This window comes from Kogia breviceps, chromosome 2, assembly GCF_026419965.1.
Source record: "Kogia breviceps isolate mKogBre1 chromosome 2, mKogBre1 haplotype 1, whole genome shotgun sequence".
Classification (NCBI taxonomy): domain Eukaryota; kingdom Metazoa; phylum Chordata; class Mammalia; order Artiodactyla; family Physeteridae; genus Kogia; species Kogia breviceps.
This window is the reverse complement of record NC_081311.1, coordinates 9,435,453-9,449,113: the sequence shown is the minus strand read 5'-3', so window position 1 is coordinate 9,449,113 and position 13,661 is coordinate 9,435,453. Positions and strand designations below refer to the sequence as shown.

The window sequence follows — 13,661 nt, the reverse complement described above, 5'->3', positions numbered from 1 at the left end:
ACAATGGGGCGTCATATGCCCGTCTCCCCCACTCAACTGTGGGCCGCGCCCGGACAGGGGTCTCGCCCACCGCCCTGTTTATCCTCGGTGGCCAGCGTGGTTGCCCGTCCGGAGAGGATGGCCCCTAAATGCCGATGGGCTGAGCAGCACGTAGCACACCGACACCACTGCGGTCCCCCCCCCGGAAATGTTCCCAACTGCACGCGGTCCCACTTCCTTCCTACGCTTTCGTCTGCCCTCCGGGGTCCTCCTCTCCTCTCTCTTAGCCGGCGCTGCTTTCTCCTCTCTTCCGGGTGGCTGGAGAGAAAGGACGGCTTCTCCCTGATGAGTCATCTGTCCCCATCGAAGAGCGCTCTGATTTCGTCTCTGTAGCATGTTTGGGCCACTGCGGCCGAGCTGACGTGTGGCTTTGATCCCTGCAGCAGGAGGACGACGCCCCGAAGAAGCAGGCCTTGTACCTTATGTTTGACACTTCTCAGGAGAGCCCCGTCAAGTCGCCCCCCGTCCGGATGTCGGAGTCCCCGACGCCGTGTTCCGGGTACGACTGCCATGTTGAGAGAGTTACACCCCGGGCTGGAGGTCCCCAGGCCTCTGCGCACGTGCCCTGCTCTCCCGACCCCCGGGCATTTGCACACACTCAGGCAGCCCGCAGTCCCATCTCCCTCAGTGTCCACGCGGGCACACGTGCAGTGGGTTTGTCACGGGCTGCCCTTTGGACTGAGGGAGCGCCCTTTAACTGCTGAGAGCGTGAGCCCCTCCCATCACCTGCCGCTGCACGCCGCCTTATTGTGTAATTTGTCCCATGGGGAGGCAGCACGCCTCAGCATTCAGTGCCCGAGTCCCACTCCCAACCTCGACTGGGTGTGTGTGACCTGATGCGAGTTACTTGACCCGCCTGGGCGGCCGTTTCCTCACGTGTAAAGTGAGAGTGATAATAGAATTGATCCTGTAGGGATTTTTTTGAAGATGAATTGAGGTGTCACCTGGGATGGGGGTAGGGGTACCTGTTCAAGTAGCCAAAAGGAGGAGTAAAGTGAGATGCTGTAAGGAAAGCACTTGGCACAGGGCCTGGCACAAATGAAGTCCTGATAAACGTTGATTATTCATATGGATGTGAATGTAAGCGTTTGTCGGGCTCCTGTTCTGAGCTGTGTGGTGCTGGATTGGGGGGGGGGGCGGGCGGGTATCATGCTACCATTGGGACCTTCCCGTCCTCTCCTACCTGCCGCTTTCACGGAGCACGCGTGAACGCTCTTGCTGTGACTTCCCTTACCTCCTCCAGAATCCGCCCAGGGTGGTGGGAATGAGAGGGTGATGTTCCTGCAAGAGCAGTAACGGCGCCTCGTGATTGGCACTGTGTCAAGTGCTCTAGTGTGGGCGCATCTCACTTGATCTTCACCGAGTTACAGTACCTAATCCCTCCCGCCAAGGTGCACAGCCAAGGGGTTGGCAGTCTGCTTAACTCCAGAGCCCGTACCCTTAGCCAATGGCATCTGTGCTTCTGGCTGTCCGTTGTCAGCAGGCTCTCACGTGGGGCCGGACCACCCTCTATCCAGCCAGCAGACCCCCTGGTCACCTAAGACCTGCCCATTTTCCTCGGGGAATATAACCTTGGAAGTGTAGGATCGCTTGCTGTTTTAGTTGGGGCATCCTGGCTAATTTCAGTGGGATTTCCAGTGCAGCCTCTAAAGATGCGCTTTGCTTCCTTAGCTCAAGTTTCGAGGAGACTGAAGCCCTTGTGAATGCCGGGGCAAAGATCCAGCATCCCGTTGCACGAGGGCTGGCCCCCAACCAGGAGCCACACTTGCAGGTGTCAGAGAAATCCTCCCAGAAAGAGCTGGAGGCCATGGCCTTGGGCACTGCATCAGAAGTGATTGAAATTGTAAGTGGGGTCCGAGGGGCCCGAGATCACTGTGGGTGAGCCCTGGGTCAGCTGGGTTCTATCACCACTTGGGCCAGGCCTTCAGAGCAACACTCCCCTGGTACCTGATGTGGGTCCCTATCCCCCTATCCCGCCAGAGAAGCCAGCCTAGGAGACCCCACCCTATAATGATGAGAGAAGGTCTCTCCGTCCTCACCAATGTGGTTTTGCAGTTCTCACCTAAGTGCTTTATTTGCCTTCGGGGTTATTCATTTTCCACTTCTAGCCCCTTTGGGCTGGACTGTTGGTTTTTGAGCTGCCATCAGTCTGTACCCTGCTCCTCTGTCCTCTTTGGCAGAGGGCAGAGTATGGTAGATCAGAAAACACTCTCCTTTTGAGGAACAGTTGGTTCTCCTGGGCTTTGGTGATGGGAAGTCCCTCCTGTTTATAGACCAGGACTTATACCTCTTCCCTCCCAACCCCTGTGGGAACTGTAGAGTGAATAGACCTGAGCTGAAGGCATCACCCACGCGCCCCACACGTCTAAAATCGATCGCCTTTCTGGTGAATTCTAGTTTTCTTTTTTTACTTCCCCCTAGCAGTCCCCAAGAGGGTGTGAGGCCATTGCCTTGGCGTGTTGCTTTATTGCTCCAGATTAGTAGACATTCATTTATCTCACGCATCAAGTATTTATTTAGCACCTACTGTACGTCTGGCAGATGGATACTGGGAAAATAGTAGTGAGCAAAAAGAGAGTCCAGATAGGACCTAGGCTGTCTCTCAAATAGATACTATGGAGGACGCATGCGTGATTCAACTTCTGCAACCTTGCCTTCTGATTTTGAAGTCTTTCTGATCTACCAGTTTGAAGTCATGTTTCCATTATTTAGAAAATGCCCTTTACCAAACCTTCCTTTGGATATTTACACTGGAAAGTATTTTCTTGAGGACATACGTGTAGAAACCCCATCACCTACCTTGTCTCCTACCCGCTGAGGTTTTCAAGTAAATAAGTAAAGGGTAGCTTTCCTCCTGGCAACTGGTTATGGAGTGAGGGTGACATGGGGGTGGAGAGGGCACCTAAGGCTGTGCTTTTGGGGAGCGGGTTGGGCCTGCCTGTCTCACGATGCCCATGATCAGCATGTGGGAATTAGTCCAGATGCAAAGGGAAGTATTGGCACCTAACTGATACTCTCTTCAGCCTTAAGGCAGAGATGTCCAGCCAATAGATGGGTGGTCCTTGCTTGGAACCGATATCACTCTCTGCTCTCCTCTATTTTTCCTCTGTGTCCTCCTCTCCCGACCTTCAGACAGCTCCTGAGGGCTCCTTTGCCTCTGCTGATGCCCTCCTCAGCAGGCTAGCTCATCCAGCCTCTCTCTGTGGTGCGCTTGGCTATCTGGAACCCGACTTAGCAGAAAAGAACCCCCCAGTATTTGCTCAGAAACTTCAGGTTTGTAGCCCATGTGTGACCTTTGGGGAGTTTGTCAAAACCTCAGTAGAGAATGAACCTCCGAACTCCAAATGCAATGAGGCAGGATTTAATGGAGCATTGCTGAGAATGTTCCAGATGGAATAAGCTCCCCCTCAAAGACAGTTATTGTGGTGTTCTTTACCCAGGACACCAGAGTGCTATAAATCGTGCCATTACATGTGGAACAAACCATTTGTATTTCAATTTGGAAAAGGGACCGAAGCAGTCATTTTTCAGAAGTTTTGATAGCCCCAAAAGCAGTTTCTCTGATTTATTCATGGAACCAAGGGTATTAGCTCACCATGGAGCCAGGCTGTTTATGTATACAAGGTTATCTCAGACCCCTGTTGAGATAACATCTGGACTCAGGTCTTGTGTCTGGCACCAAAACAATTGTCTGCAGTCTGTGCTTTAAATTTGACAGCTCAATTTGATACCCTCTAGACTGGGACGTTCAGAGCAAAAACTTAGAGAGATTGTTCATAGTCATTTGAGGTATGCAAATCCACTTGTGTAAATTGTTGGCCAACTTGACATGAAATGAATGAAAGGAGAGAAATTGAAAGAACAGTGCACTGAAAATTCTGATCCCATTTTAAAAATTATTTCGTATTTGCGTAATACTTCCTGCCAGACATCCCAAAGGGTGATTTTAAAAAAAGGAAATGAGACACTTATTTCATGATCTGCTGAGGTGTTAATTGTGAAAGCAACCCAGCGCGTATGTTTCCCCGAGTACCTGTCATGACACATTCGCGTGGCACATTCGTTTCTTGGATGTGGAAAACATTTCCGTCCTGTCTCGATGCATTTCCCCTGCGGTTTGCTCATTTCGCACCCCTCCGGCAGGAGGAGTTAGAGTTTGCCATCATGCGGATAGAAGCCCTGAAGCTGGCTAGGCAGATCGCCCTGGCTTCCCGTAGCCGCCAGGACACCAAGGTACCGGTTTGCTGCTGCCGTGTGCTGCCCCTTGAGAATGTTGTGTGGTCCAGAAGCTTCTTTGCTAACCATGGCCAGGCAGGTGTTCGACAAAGTAAGATTTTCCGAAAAGCTAAAAGCGTAATTTGTGCATAAGTACTCACTGAACACACCAGCAGGATGGTAAAGCTTGTTGAATGGAGGAAAATACGAGAAACCGATGTCCAGTCAGTGGGGTAAGGAAGCTGGAATAAGATTGCAAAGTTAGATATAAAACAGCTTAATACTAGTTAAACAGGACAGATAATTCATGACCTTTGAGGTTCTTTTTTCTTCCTATAGAAATCATTTGCTTCGCTACTAATAAAAAATGATTTGCAACTTTTCTATTTTCTGTAAGTTAACATCTTAATTCTACTGAGACTGGATCCTAGTCAGTAGTGAATAGGTGAAAACAAGACCTTCCTGAGATGTCAGATGACCCTTAGGCCAGGGTCAAAAGGATTACAGAAGAGCAGTCCTTTTCTGCAGGGGGAAAGCGTAAATATTTTAGGCTTTGTAGGCATCCGTTTGATCTCTGTAACAACTACTCAACTCTGGCACCACAGCTCTGCTAAAGCAGCAGCAGACAACACGTGGATGAAGGGGTGTGGTGGGTTCCAGGAAAACCCTTTTTACAGAACAGGGCGACAGGCCATTTGAGCCATCGCCGGAACTTGCCAGCCCTCCTCTAGGGTAGAGTGTGATATTGACAAGACCTGCAGAAATTGTTTTGCTGGCTTCCAAGTTTGGAATAAGTTTTCTTCACCACTGGAATGCGTCGCTGATGACAGCGCACGATGGAGAGTGGGCCGGGGAGGTAAAGCCACCCCCAGGGCTGATGGGGGCGCCTGGCCTCTGAGGATCCGCCTCATTCCCTCTCCCACACCCCCCCACACACACACCCGTTGGCAACCCGGTGAACCTGGGCTGTCAGGCCAGGACTGGGGGCCCCAGTGCACCAGTTGGTGAGCCTCTCTGAGCCTGTTTTCCCATCTGTGACAAGAGGCTAATAGCGAGTTTGCACATTGCTGTGAGGACAGTAGGTGACGTGCAGAGAGCCTAGCACACAGTAGGTGTACGATCAATGAAAGCTGCTGGGAGGTGACCTTCACTTGTGCCTCTTTTACCTGATGAGACTCTCCCAACATCTCTCTTCAGACAGCGGGTCCAGGTCCCATTTTACAGATGTGGAAAACGGAGCCTGGGAACCAGCCCAAGGCCTGACTGTGATTCACTGGCCTTCCGGGAACCAGCACTAGAATCTCCATATGGGAGCTCATTGCCTGTACATCTCAAGTAACAGCTCACATGGCAGAGGGGCCCGTGCTCTCTCCCGTCACTTGTCCTTGGGACAGGAGATCATCTGCTGCCCCTGCCCTGTGGGTCCCCCACATGTGGTTTCCCTGGAACCAAATGGGGACCCCTTTCCAGAGACATCTCTCAGTGAGAGAGGAAGGTCATCCCATGGGTGTCCAGACTGGGAACGTCGGGTGTTTACAGGAATGTAAACACCGATTGCTGATGTCCTTGTTCTTGTGGCCAACCCATAAACTTGGATTTAATTTCCATAAAAATGAGATTTTTAGAATGCATTAAGCAGTAAGGATTTTTTTCCCCCGTTAGATTTATTTCTTGATGTCCTTGGGTAGCGGCTTAAACACAGAATGAATTGCTTGACGTTTGGTCACTATAAGTACAGTTTATTCCGGTCCAGAAGTCTGAGGCAGAATTGAGCAGGTTCTCAGTGGTTCCAGTTGAGTATAAAGTGTTCGGGACTGCCTGATACCCGTGCCTCCTTCTCAGAGACGGCCAGCAGTTGACCTCCCGCCAGTTAAAGCCTGTTCTCGGACCATGTGTCCCGCTTTTGATTGAGAAAATACTGTCACGTGAATCTACTGAGTGTGGTTTGGAGAGACAGCCCCCGCTCCCTCCTCATGTATTCCAGAAGGGCGTGTTAAAAGAATGATTCCATAGGGGTAGAAGTGTCTTGGAGTGTGAGGCACATTTTCCTCCCCCATAGGAACTTGTACCGCTTTTGTAAGAAGTACATTAACCTAGTGACCTTGGCCCATGGAAAACAGATGCTCTTTTCTGTAGCTCACCCAGACCTGGGGTGGTCCCTTTACCCGAACCCAATTAGGTTTCTGTGGGTTTCTTGCTGGTGAGATGCTTGACTGCCCCTTAGCGTGTTGGAAACTGCTGATACATAGAAAGAGAAGACAGCAGCTGTGTATCCAATTTGCTCTTTTTTCGGCCCCTATGTTTCAGCTGCAGGTGACCCAGCCCAGTGTTTCTGGCAGCATGGTCTTGAACTGTTGCTAACACAAAATGAAATCACTTGGAATGGAAAAAACCCACCCTGAGGGGATGAGAAACGTCATGAAATGTGATGGGGGCGATTTCTGGTCGCCCCTGTGAGCAGCTTTACTCCTGTTTCCCTCCAGACTGAGGGCCAGCAGCAAAGCCAGCCTTCCAGGCGCTGCTGTGCGGTTTCCTGTCTCATTAGTCAGAAAACATTAGAAATGAGGGAAACTCCACAGGGGCTGCGGTGTCAGACTCCTTGTTGTTTTCCTTCCACATACTTCTGGTGGAACTGAGTTCGGTTGTGTCCTCCTGTGGGGTGGGGGGGGGATCTGACCAGGTCCCTGGCTGTGAGGTGCAGCAGCCCTGGATTCACCACTAAACCGGGGTGGATAGAACCTAAGCGTTCCATCTGTCTGGCTTTCCAAGGGCTGCAGAGCACAGGGGTCGATTTAACTTGTGTGTATGACAGATACTGGTTATGGCCCAGTATCTGGCCTTTTGGGGTTAGGGGAACCCTATATAAAGAAGGAAGGATGTGTCTGGGTGACAAAGGAACAAGGATCATACAAATGGCAAGCTTTGGGACGGGAGGAGGTCCTAGCAACAGGCTCCCCTGGGAGGGAAAGGGTATTAATCTTCAGTGTGTGATTCCTTCAAGAGACCTGGCCCAGAAAGGAAGATGCCTGGGTTGTCACAGCATCAGTGGGAGAAGGAATCGGGTCTAGGGCAACTGTATGGTTGGTGAACGGCCTGATAGCATAGCTTCCTTTTCTCATTCTGTGTCTGGAAACCACCCACCCCAGCCATTTAACCAGGTGATACCTGAAACCCCAGAAGTGCCTGAAGGGCAGTGACAAAGGGCTGGCACGTGGGTTTCAGCTTATTTGCTAGTTTCAAGAGTCTGCAGCCTGTGTTGAGGTCTGAGGCCATGTCTTGACCCACTGGGATGGAGAGGCCAGCTGGTGCTGGTGGCGCCTCCTGTGGGGAGTGGAGTTAAGGGCACGTATCAAGTGCCTTCCTCTTGTTTGCCATCCTGAACTTGAGACCCGCCCCTTGTCAGATTTGGATGGGGCGGCGCGCCGGGGTGAGGCTGCTCTCTGCCCGACCTGGTGCCACGTGACCCTGACACCCCCAAGCGCCCAGCCTGTGTCCACGCTCCATGACCTTGGCCCATGACCCGATCTCGGCTTTTGGGCCCTACCCCCGCGCCTTCTCACCGCTCTCCCACCTGGTTCCCGGGGACAGCGATCCTGCTTTGGTCCAAGACATGGCAGCTTCCCCTGAGCCTGGCAACAGCGGGTTGGACACAAGGAGGATTGTGAGCCTGGGTGAGGGACAACAAGACCCCCAGCCCGTGGCTGCAAGGCCAGAAGGACCCCAGGCATGAGGTCTGCAGGCCTGACCCAGGTGACAGTGCCCCAGGGGTCCCCGCAGGGACCAAGATTTGAGGGAGTGGATTGTGAGGTTGGACGTTGGTCCCGTGCTGCCTGAGTCGTGGCCATTTCACATCTTAACTTGTGATTCTGGTGGCTTTTCGGTTCCTCTAAAGTAGCAAGTGGGAGGTTATGTGAGAGAAACAAAGCTTAATCTAAGTCTGATCCTAAAATATCATCAAGAGACAAACCTATTAATTTCAGTTAAAAACAATTCTTCTGTTGTGAGAGAAAATCAGGGTGTGTACCTTGAATTGCATTAACATGCAGATACTCTGGTAGTAATTCAAATGGATTCTGAAGTCATCCTGTTTCTTTATTGAAAACCCCAGGTGGCCAGGATGACCGCTGATAGTGAATGACCGTATCTGGTAGTAACCATTTGCATTGACTTGGAAAGCTCATTATTTTGTTTACTTTTCATCCCCTTCTGTGTTTTACAAAGGGCATTAGGCAGCTTAAAGATCATTAATTCCTGCCCTGGGCGTATTTTGTTTCTGCCCAGTATGATCAAGTTAGTTTTAATTCATTTTCTCTTGCACTTCAGAGAGCTGGTTTATCTTGGGTCAGAATTGAATCTCATTCTGGGAAGCGATTTGGCCAGATCTTATTTAGATCCTCAAGTTTTTCATCATCAGAGGGACCAGGATGAGTTGGATGGTGTCTAAGGTTCTTTCCATTTTGAAACTTTATTCTAATTTTTTTCAAAGGATACATTATTTTGCTTAACTGTGACAGGAACAGGTTTTTTAAAAAATCCTCTTCAGAATTTTGTGTTTTTGAACTTTCTCGATAAATGTAAATACTGAGTCTTGGTGTCAAGGTATAATTTTCTGTTTACTTCCTGAGAAGTTTCCCATTTGACAAGTAGAACCTTGAAAACATCTCAGACATCAGAGATTAACACCTACCTGGGAGAGGCTCTGCCCTCTGGTCTGGGGGCCCTCTTTCTTCTGAGAGGTCAGCCTGCCTGCCCGTGAGGGCTTTAAACTTGTGTTCTGCTCAAATGTCCTGTCGCCGAAGATGCTGGCATCCCACTTGACAGGTGGGCGTGTCCCTGGGGTCTGGTGTTCCCCTCTGACCAGCAGTGGTCATTCTGGTCCCATGTGAGAGTCAGCCCAGATACTCAAGGCCAGGCAGGGGCAGCGACACCCACGCAGCAGACGCTCGCTTTTAGGACAGCCTAAACCACTTCGTTCAGCGTGCATGTGTACACCTAACTGGTCCTAACCCGGTGACCTCCAGTCCTATCCATTAAGCTTCCACCTGCGTTTTCTAAGCTGCCATTGGTTCTTTCATCTCCTCTGCCTCCATCTACAAGATAAGTTCTCACCGTTCCTTTCCCACATCTCTCTCCTCCTTCTACACTGTGGTGTTCTGTTCACGGCTCCATCTCTTCTCATAAATTTCCCAAAGAAAAAGCAGTTGCCCTCCGCCCGTGACACCCCCATTGCTTCATGTCCATCTGGACTCTAGTAACCAGGGTGGAGGTTTGCCTTGGCAACCACGACGGGCCAGGAGGTTAATGAATAGGACTGAGAGTGTGATTGGTTTGACACTTTTTTTTGCAGTAGAGCTAGATGAACAACCCCACTGCACGATGCTCGTAATGCTGCATTTCGGGCGTGTTGGAGATGGCTGAGCATTTGTGCAAAGGGAGGAAGAGTCAGCACACACCTCTCCTCCCTCCCAGGAGGCTTGTGACTGTCCAGTGTCAATCGTGGGGGCAGGGAGTCACACCACGCATCACGGGGCTTATCGGCACAGGTGGATGTTGTCAGTGATCCAGTTTTCAATTTTCCCGCTGACGCTGTAACTCCAATGTACTGCTTAGCTTTTGGCGCCCAGAAACTAGCTCGTTGAAGGTGATGTTGGTTGAGAGCTATGGTAGGTCTTAAGCTTTGTGTGAATTATATCCTTTCAAGTAGAGCTCACCAACCTCCCCTAAGTTGAAATGTGGACAAGTCTCACAAAAATGATCGGATCGGGCTTCCCTGGTGGCGCAGCGGTTGAGAGTCCGCCTGCCGATGCAGGGGACAGGGGTTCGTGCCCCGGTCCGGGAAGATCCCACGTGCCGCGGAGCGGCTGGGCCCGTGAGCCGTGGCCGCTGAGCCTGTGCGTCCGGAGCCTGTGCTCCGCAACGAGAGAGGCCACAGCAGTGAGAGGCCCGCGTACCACCAAAAAAAAAAAAAATTAAATTAAATTTAAAAAAAAAAATGATCGGATCTGTGGTTACTCAAAACTGGGGAAACATAGAGTAGAATTCAACATTGTTCACCGTCAGGCTTTCATTTTGGAAGTAGAGCCTGCTGGAAGATGACCTTGGTTCTTATGCGCTGTGACTAAATGCCTCTGCGGCTGATAAATGGCAGTGATAAACGGGCACCAGACATGCTTGACTCCAGGGCCTGGGAGCTGGGGAGGCATCCGCCGTTAGACCCTTTGTCAGCAGGTGCAGGCGCAGGAATGATAGATTTCCGTAGATTGCATCCGGCATTTCCCCATTCATTAGTCTTAGCATTTTCTCATACTTTTGATGTTCTTTGTTTCAAAACCATACAACTGACCCATTCATGAGAGGATGAATGCAATTCTCTTTGTCATAAGATTAATGTTAACTTTTTAAATTTAAAAACCATTCCACAGAGAGAAGCTGCTCACGCAACAGACGTCACCGTCTCCAAAACAGCCTTGTATTCCCGCATCGGGACGGCCGAGGTAGAGAAACCCACGGGCCTTCTGTTCCAGCAGCCTGACCTGGACTCCGCCCTCCAGATCGCCAGGGCAGAGGTACTGTGGCGTGTGTGTGGCTCAGAGAAAGCAAGGCCACCTCTGGGTGCCCTGGGGAAAGTTCTGGGTTCTGCCGTTTGTAAATAAATGTATGTCCCTCAAAGCCAGCCTCTCTGGACACAGACTTTCTCCTCTGACCACTGCAGGCAGAGACAGGCGGCAAACCATGGGTTTTGATCTTGGAAGCTATTGTCTAACGAGCCGTTAGGGCCTCGTTTGAGTTATAACAAAAAAGCACATGCCTTTTAGATGCTCTCTGTGGGCATTGTGAAAGTCTCATGTTTGGCTTATTTCTATCTCGTGCTCGGGGAGATTCTCTAAATACAATGATTTGGTGTTAGCAGGCTTTAATTCCATATTTATTTAGTATTTCCTTGTCTTGGTGTATGAATTGCTCAGATCTGAATTGACTCATCTGGGACTAACCTCTTCCTCTTCTCCGTGACACTAGATCATAACCAAGGAGAGAGAGGTCTCGGACTGGAAAGATAAATACGAAGAAAGCAGGCGGGAAGTGATGGAAATGAGGTCAGTTGTGATGCTTGGGCTTCCTGATACCTGGGGGATGCATACCTGTGGTTTGATAACAGCTGGAGCTGGTGTGGTCCACGAACAGTGTCCTCTATAGAAGTTATCCATTATTCCACAAGGTTCATAGTTTCACAGAAGTATTCTTAGTGTATTACTATTATTAAAATACCATGAGCATGAGTCAAATAATGCAATCAAATAAATATATGTACAAGGAAAAACAAATCTCCTTCCCACTCAGCCTCTGGTTCCACACCCTTCAGGCAACTACTACGCACCATTTCTGGTGTATCCTTTCCAGAATTTTCCATTTCTGATCCCAAATGTGTTAAGGTATCTATGTAGCCTCCATTTTTCTTCAAAAGTGGAGTGTAGAAATGTACATGACCCTATACTCTTTTTTAACTTAGCGTAACTTGGACAGATTTTTATACATCTTGACCTTATTGTTCAACAGGTGCTTGACAGTCCTTTTAAGGGTCTAACATAATTAATTTCACCAGTCTCAATCGATAAATATTGAGGGTGTCTCCCGTATGTCACTTGAGTAATTTATTTTCATTTGCTGCCTATTGTCATAGAAGTATGACAGCTACCACACGGTAAGTACCTGCCGTGTGCCAAGCACTGTGATTTTGGCTGGAGACACACAGTCTGTTTCTCCCCACAGCTGTCGAGGGGATGGTCAGCCCCACTTGAAGGCTCAGAGAGGTTAGGGGACTTGACCGAGGCCCTGGAGCTTCTAGTTAACAAGGACATGGATTTGAATCCACCTTTCTGACACTGAAAGCCAAGCTCTTTCCACTGTACGCAGCGGCCTGCCTCTTGCTTTCACTCCTCATGTGGCTTTTCCCCTTTATTTCCTTTCTCAATTCATCATCTTCTTAGAAACTAAGAAACCATCTCTGGGGCTAGAATTTACCCTTGGGATGTGACTTTTAAAAGTATATTGGGGCTTTCCTGGTGGTGCAGTGGTTAAGAATCCGCCTGCCGATGCAGGGGACGCGGGTTCATTCCCCGGTCTGGGAACATCCCACATGCCGTGGAGCGGCTGGGCCCGTGAGTCATGGCTGCTGGGCCTGTGCGTCCGGAGCCTGTGCTCAGCAATGGGAGAGGCCACAACAGTGAGAGGCCCACGTACTGCAAAAAAACAAAAAACAAACCTATATTGTAAGTGGCATTTTTAAAGCAATTTTGGCCCAAACCTCTGCTTTGACCGTCCCGGGTTAGCACATCTTGTCCAGGTTCTGGATGCCGCCGGGTCTAAGAACTGCTCGTGGCAGGGTGGAGGGGGCATAGTTCATTTTCCACACACCTGCCTTTCTTCAGCTCGAGCTGAGGCAATTGCAAGAGAAGATATGTATTCAAGCACAGTCATTTTAACAAGACAGAAGGTCTGGCACTGTGCCAAAAATACATAATAGGCTTCATTTTAAAGTCTCAAAGTGTGGGAATAAGAGAATGAATGCATTTTTAAACATTGGTCAAAGAATTTGTACATTTTTAGTACACTTAATTGCAGTAGTGCTGTTAGCTAATTATCAAAATCATATTCCTGGCTACCGTTTTAAGTAGTAAGCAGATGTTTAGGTGATCATATCCCATTTTCTAGGTCAAATAGTATCTTCCTGAAAATTCTTCTGTTAGTTCCATCTTTCTGCTGACAGTTTTTGTGATCATTTCTGGAGCTTAATCTTAGTGCTGTTTCACATTCAAACTGAGGCCCTGTACTTGCATTATTTTAAAATCTCATATATATATATATATATATATTCTTTGGCTAAGGGGGAGTTGGGGAGGGAACCGGGTGGCTTTGGTTTTTTGCCTGCACTCAAGGTGAAGGAAGGACATATGGGGAGGCTGGAAGTTCTGTCTCTGATTCCTTTTGCTTTCCTGGGAGAAATTGTACCTCTGGGGGCTCCAGGGAGTGCTGTTTGCTAACTGGTATGGTGGGATTTCAAGTATCAGCAGCTGGCACAGAGGCACTAGTTTTTGGTGTCCTAAACGTCAGGCTCTGGAGCCAGACCAGGTGGAAGTCAGGCTCTGCTTCATAGCTGCTTCTGAGTCTTTCTTTTTCTTTCTTTCCTTCTTTTTAAATTGCGGTACAGTTGTTTTACAATGTTGTGTTAGTTTCTACTGTCCAGCGGAGTCAAGTAGAGTTCCCTGTGCTATACAGAAGGTTCTCTGAATCTGTTTCTTAACTCTGTGTCTAACTTTCCTCATCTGTAAAATGGGGGTAAGTCACAATGCCTGGAGGCAGTGGAGCCAAAGGGTTTAGAACAAAGACTCCAGAGTTGATACCTGGGTTTG

The 13,661-nt window shown here is 49.4% G+C and overlaps 1 protein-coding gene across 48 annotated transcripts in view; it reads left to right on the top strand.

Moving 5' to 3' along the window:
• The window catches only part of TACC2 (transforming acidic coiled-coil containing protein 2), a 211,973-nt gene that overhangs the window by 186,784 nt on the left and 11,528 nt on the right, over positions 1-13,661 (top strand). For 28 of the 48 annotated variants that reach the window (XM_067024434.1, XM_067024447.1, XM_067024440.1 and 25 more), the window contains 6 exons: positions 423-538; positions 1,711-1,882; positions 3,172-3,312; positions 4,183-4,272; positions 10,677-10,820; positions 11,272-11,348. In XM_067024434.1, the coding sequence (XP_066880535.1) occupies positions 423-538; positions 1,711-1,882; positions 3,172-3,312; positions 4,183-4,272; positions 10,677-10,820; positions 11,272-11,348 (740 nt within the window). The remainder of the gene's footprint in view (positions 1-422; positions 539-1,710; positions 1,883-3,171; positions 3,313-4,182; positions 4,273-10,676; positions 10,821-11,271; positions 11,349-13,661) is intronic. The other 20 variants (XM_067024446.1, XM_067024444.1, XM_067024458.1 and 17 more) reach the window with 4 other exon arrangements.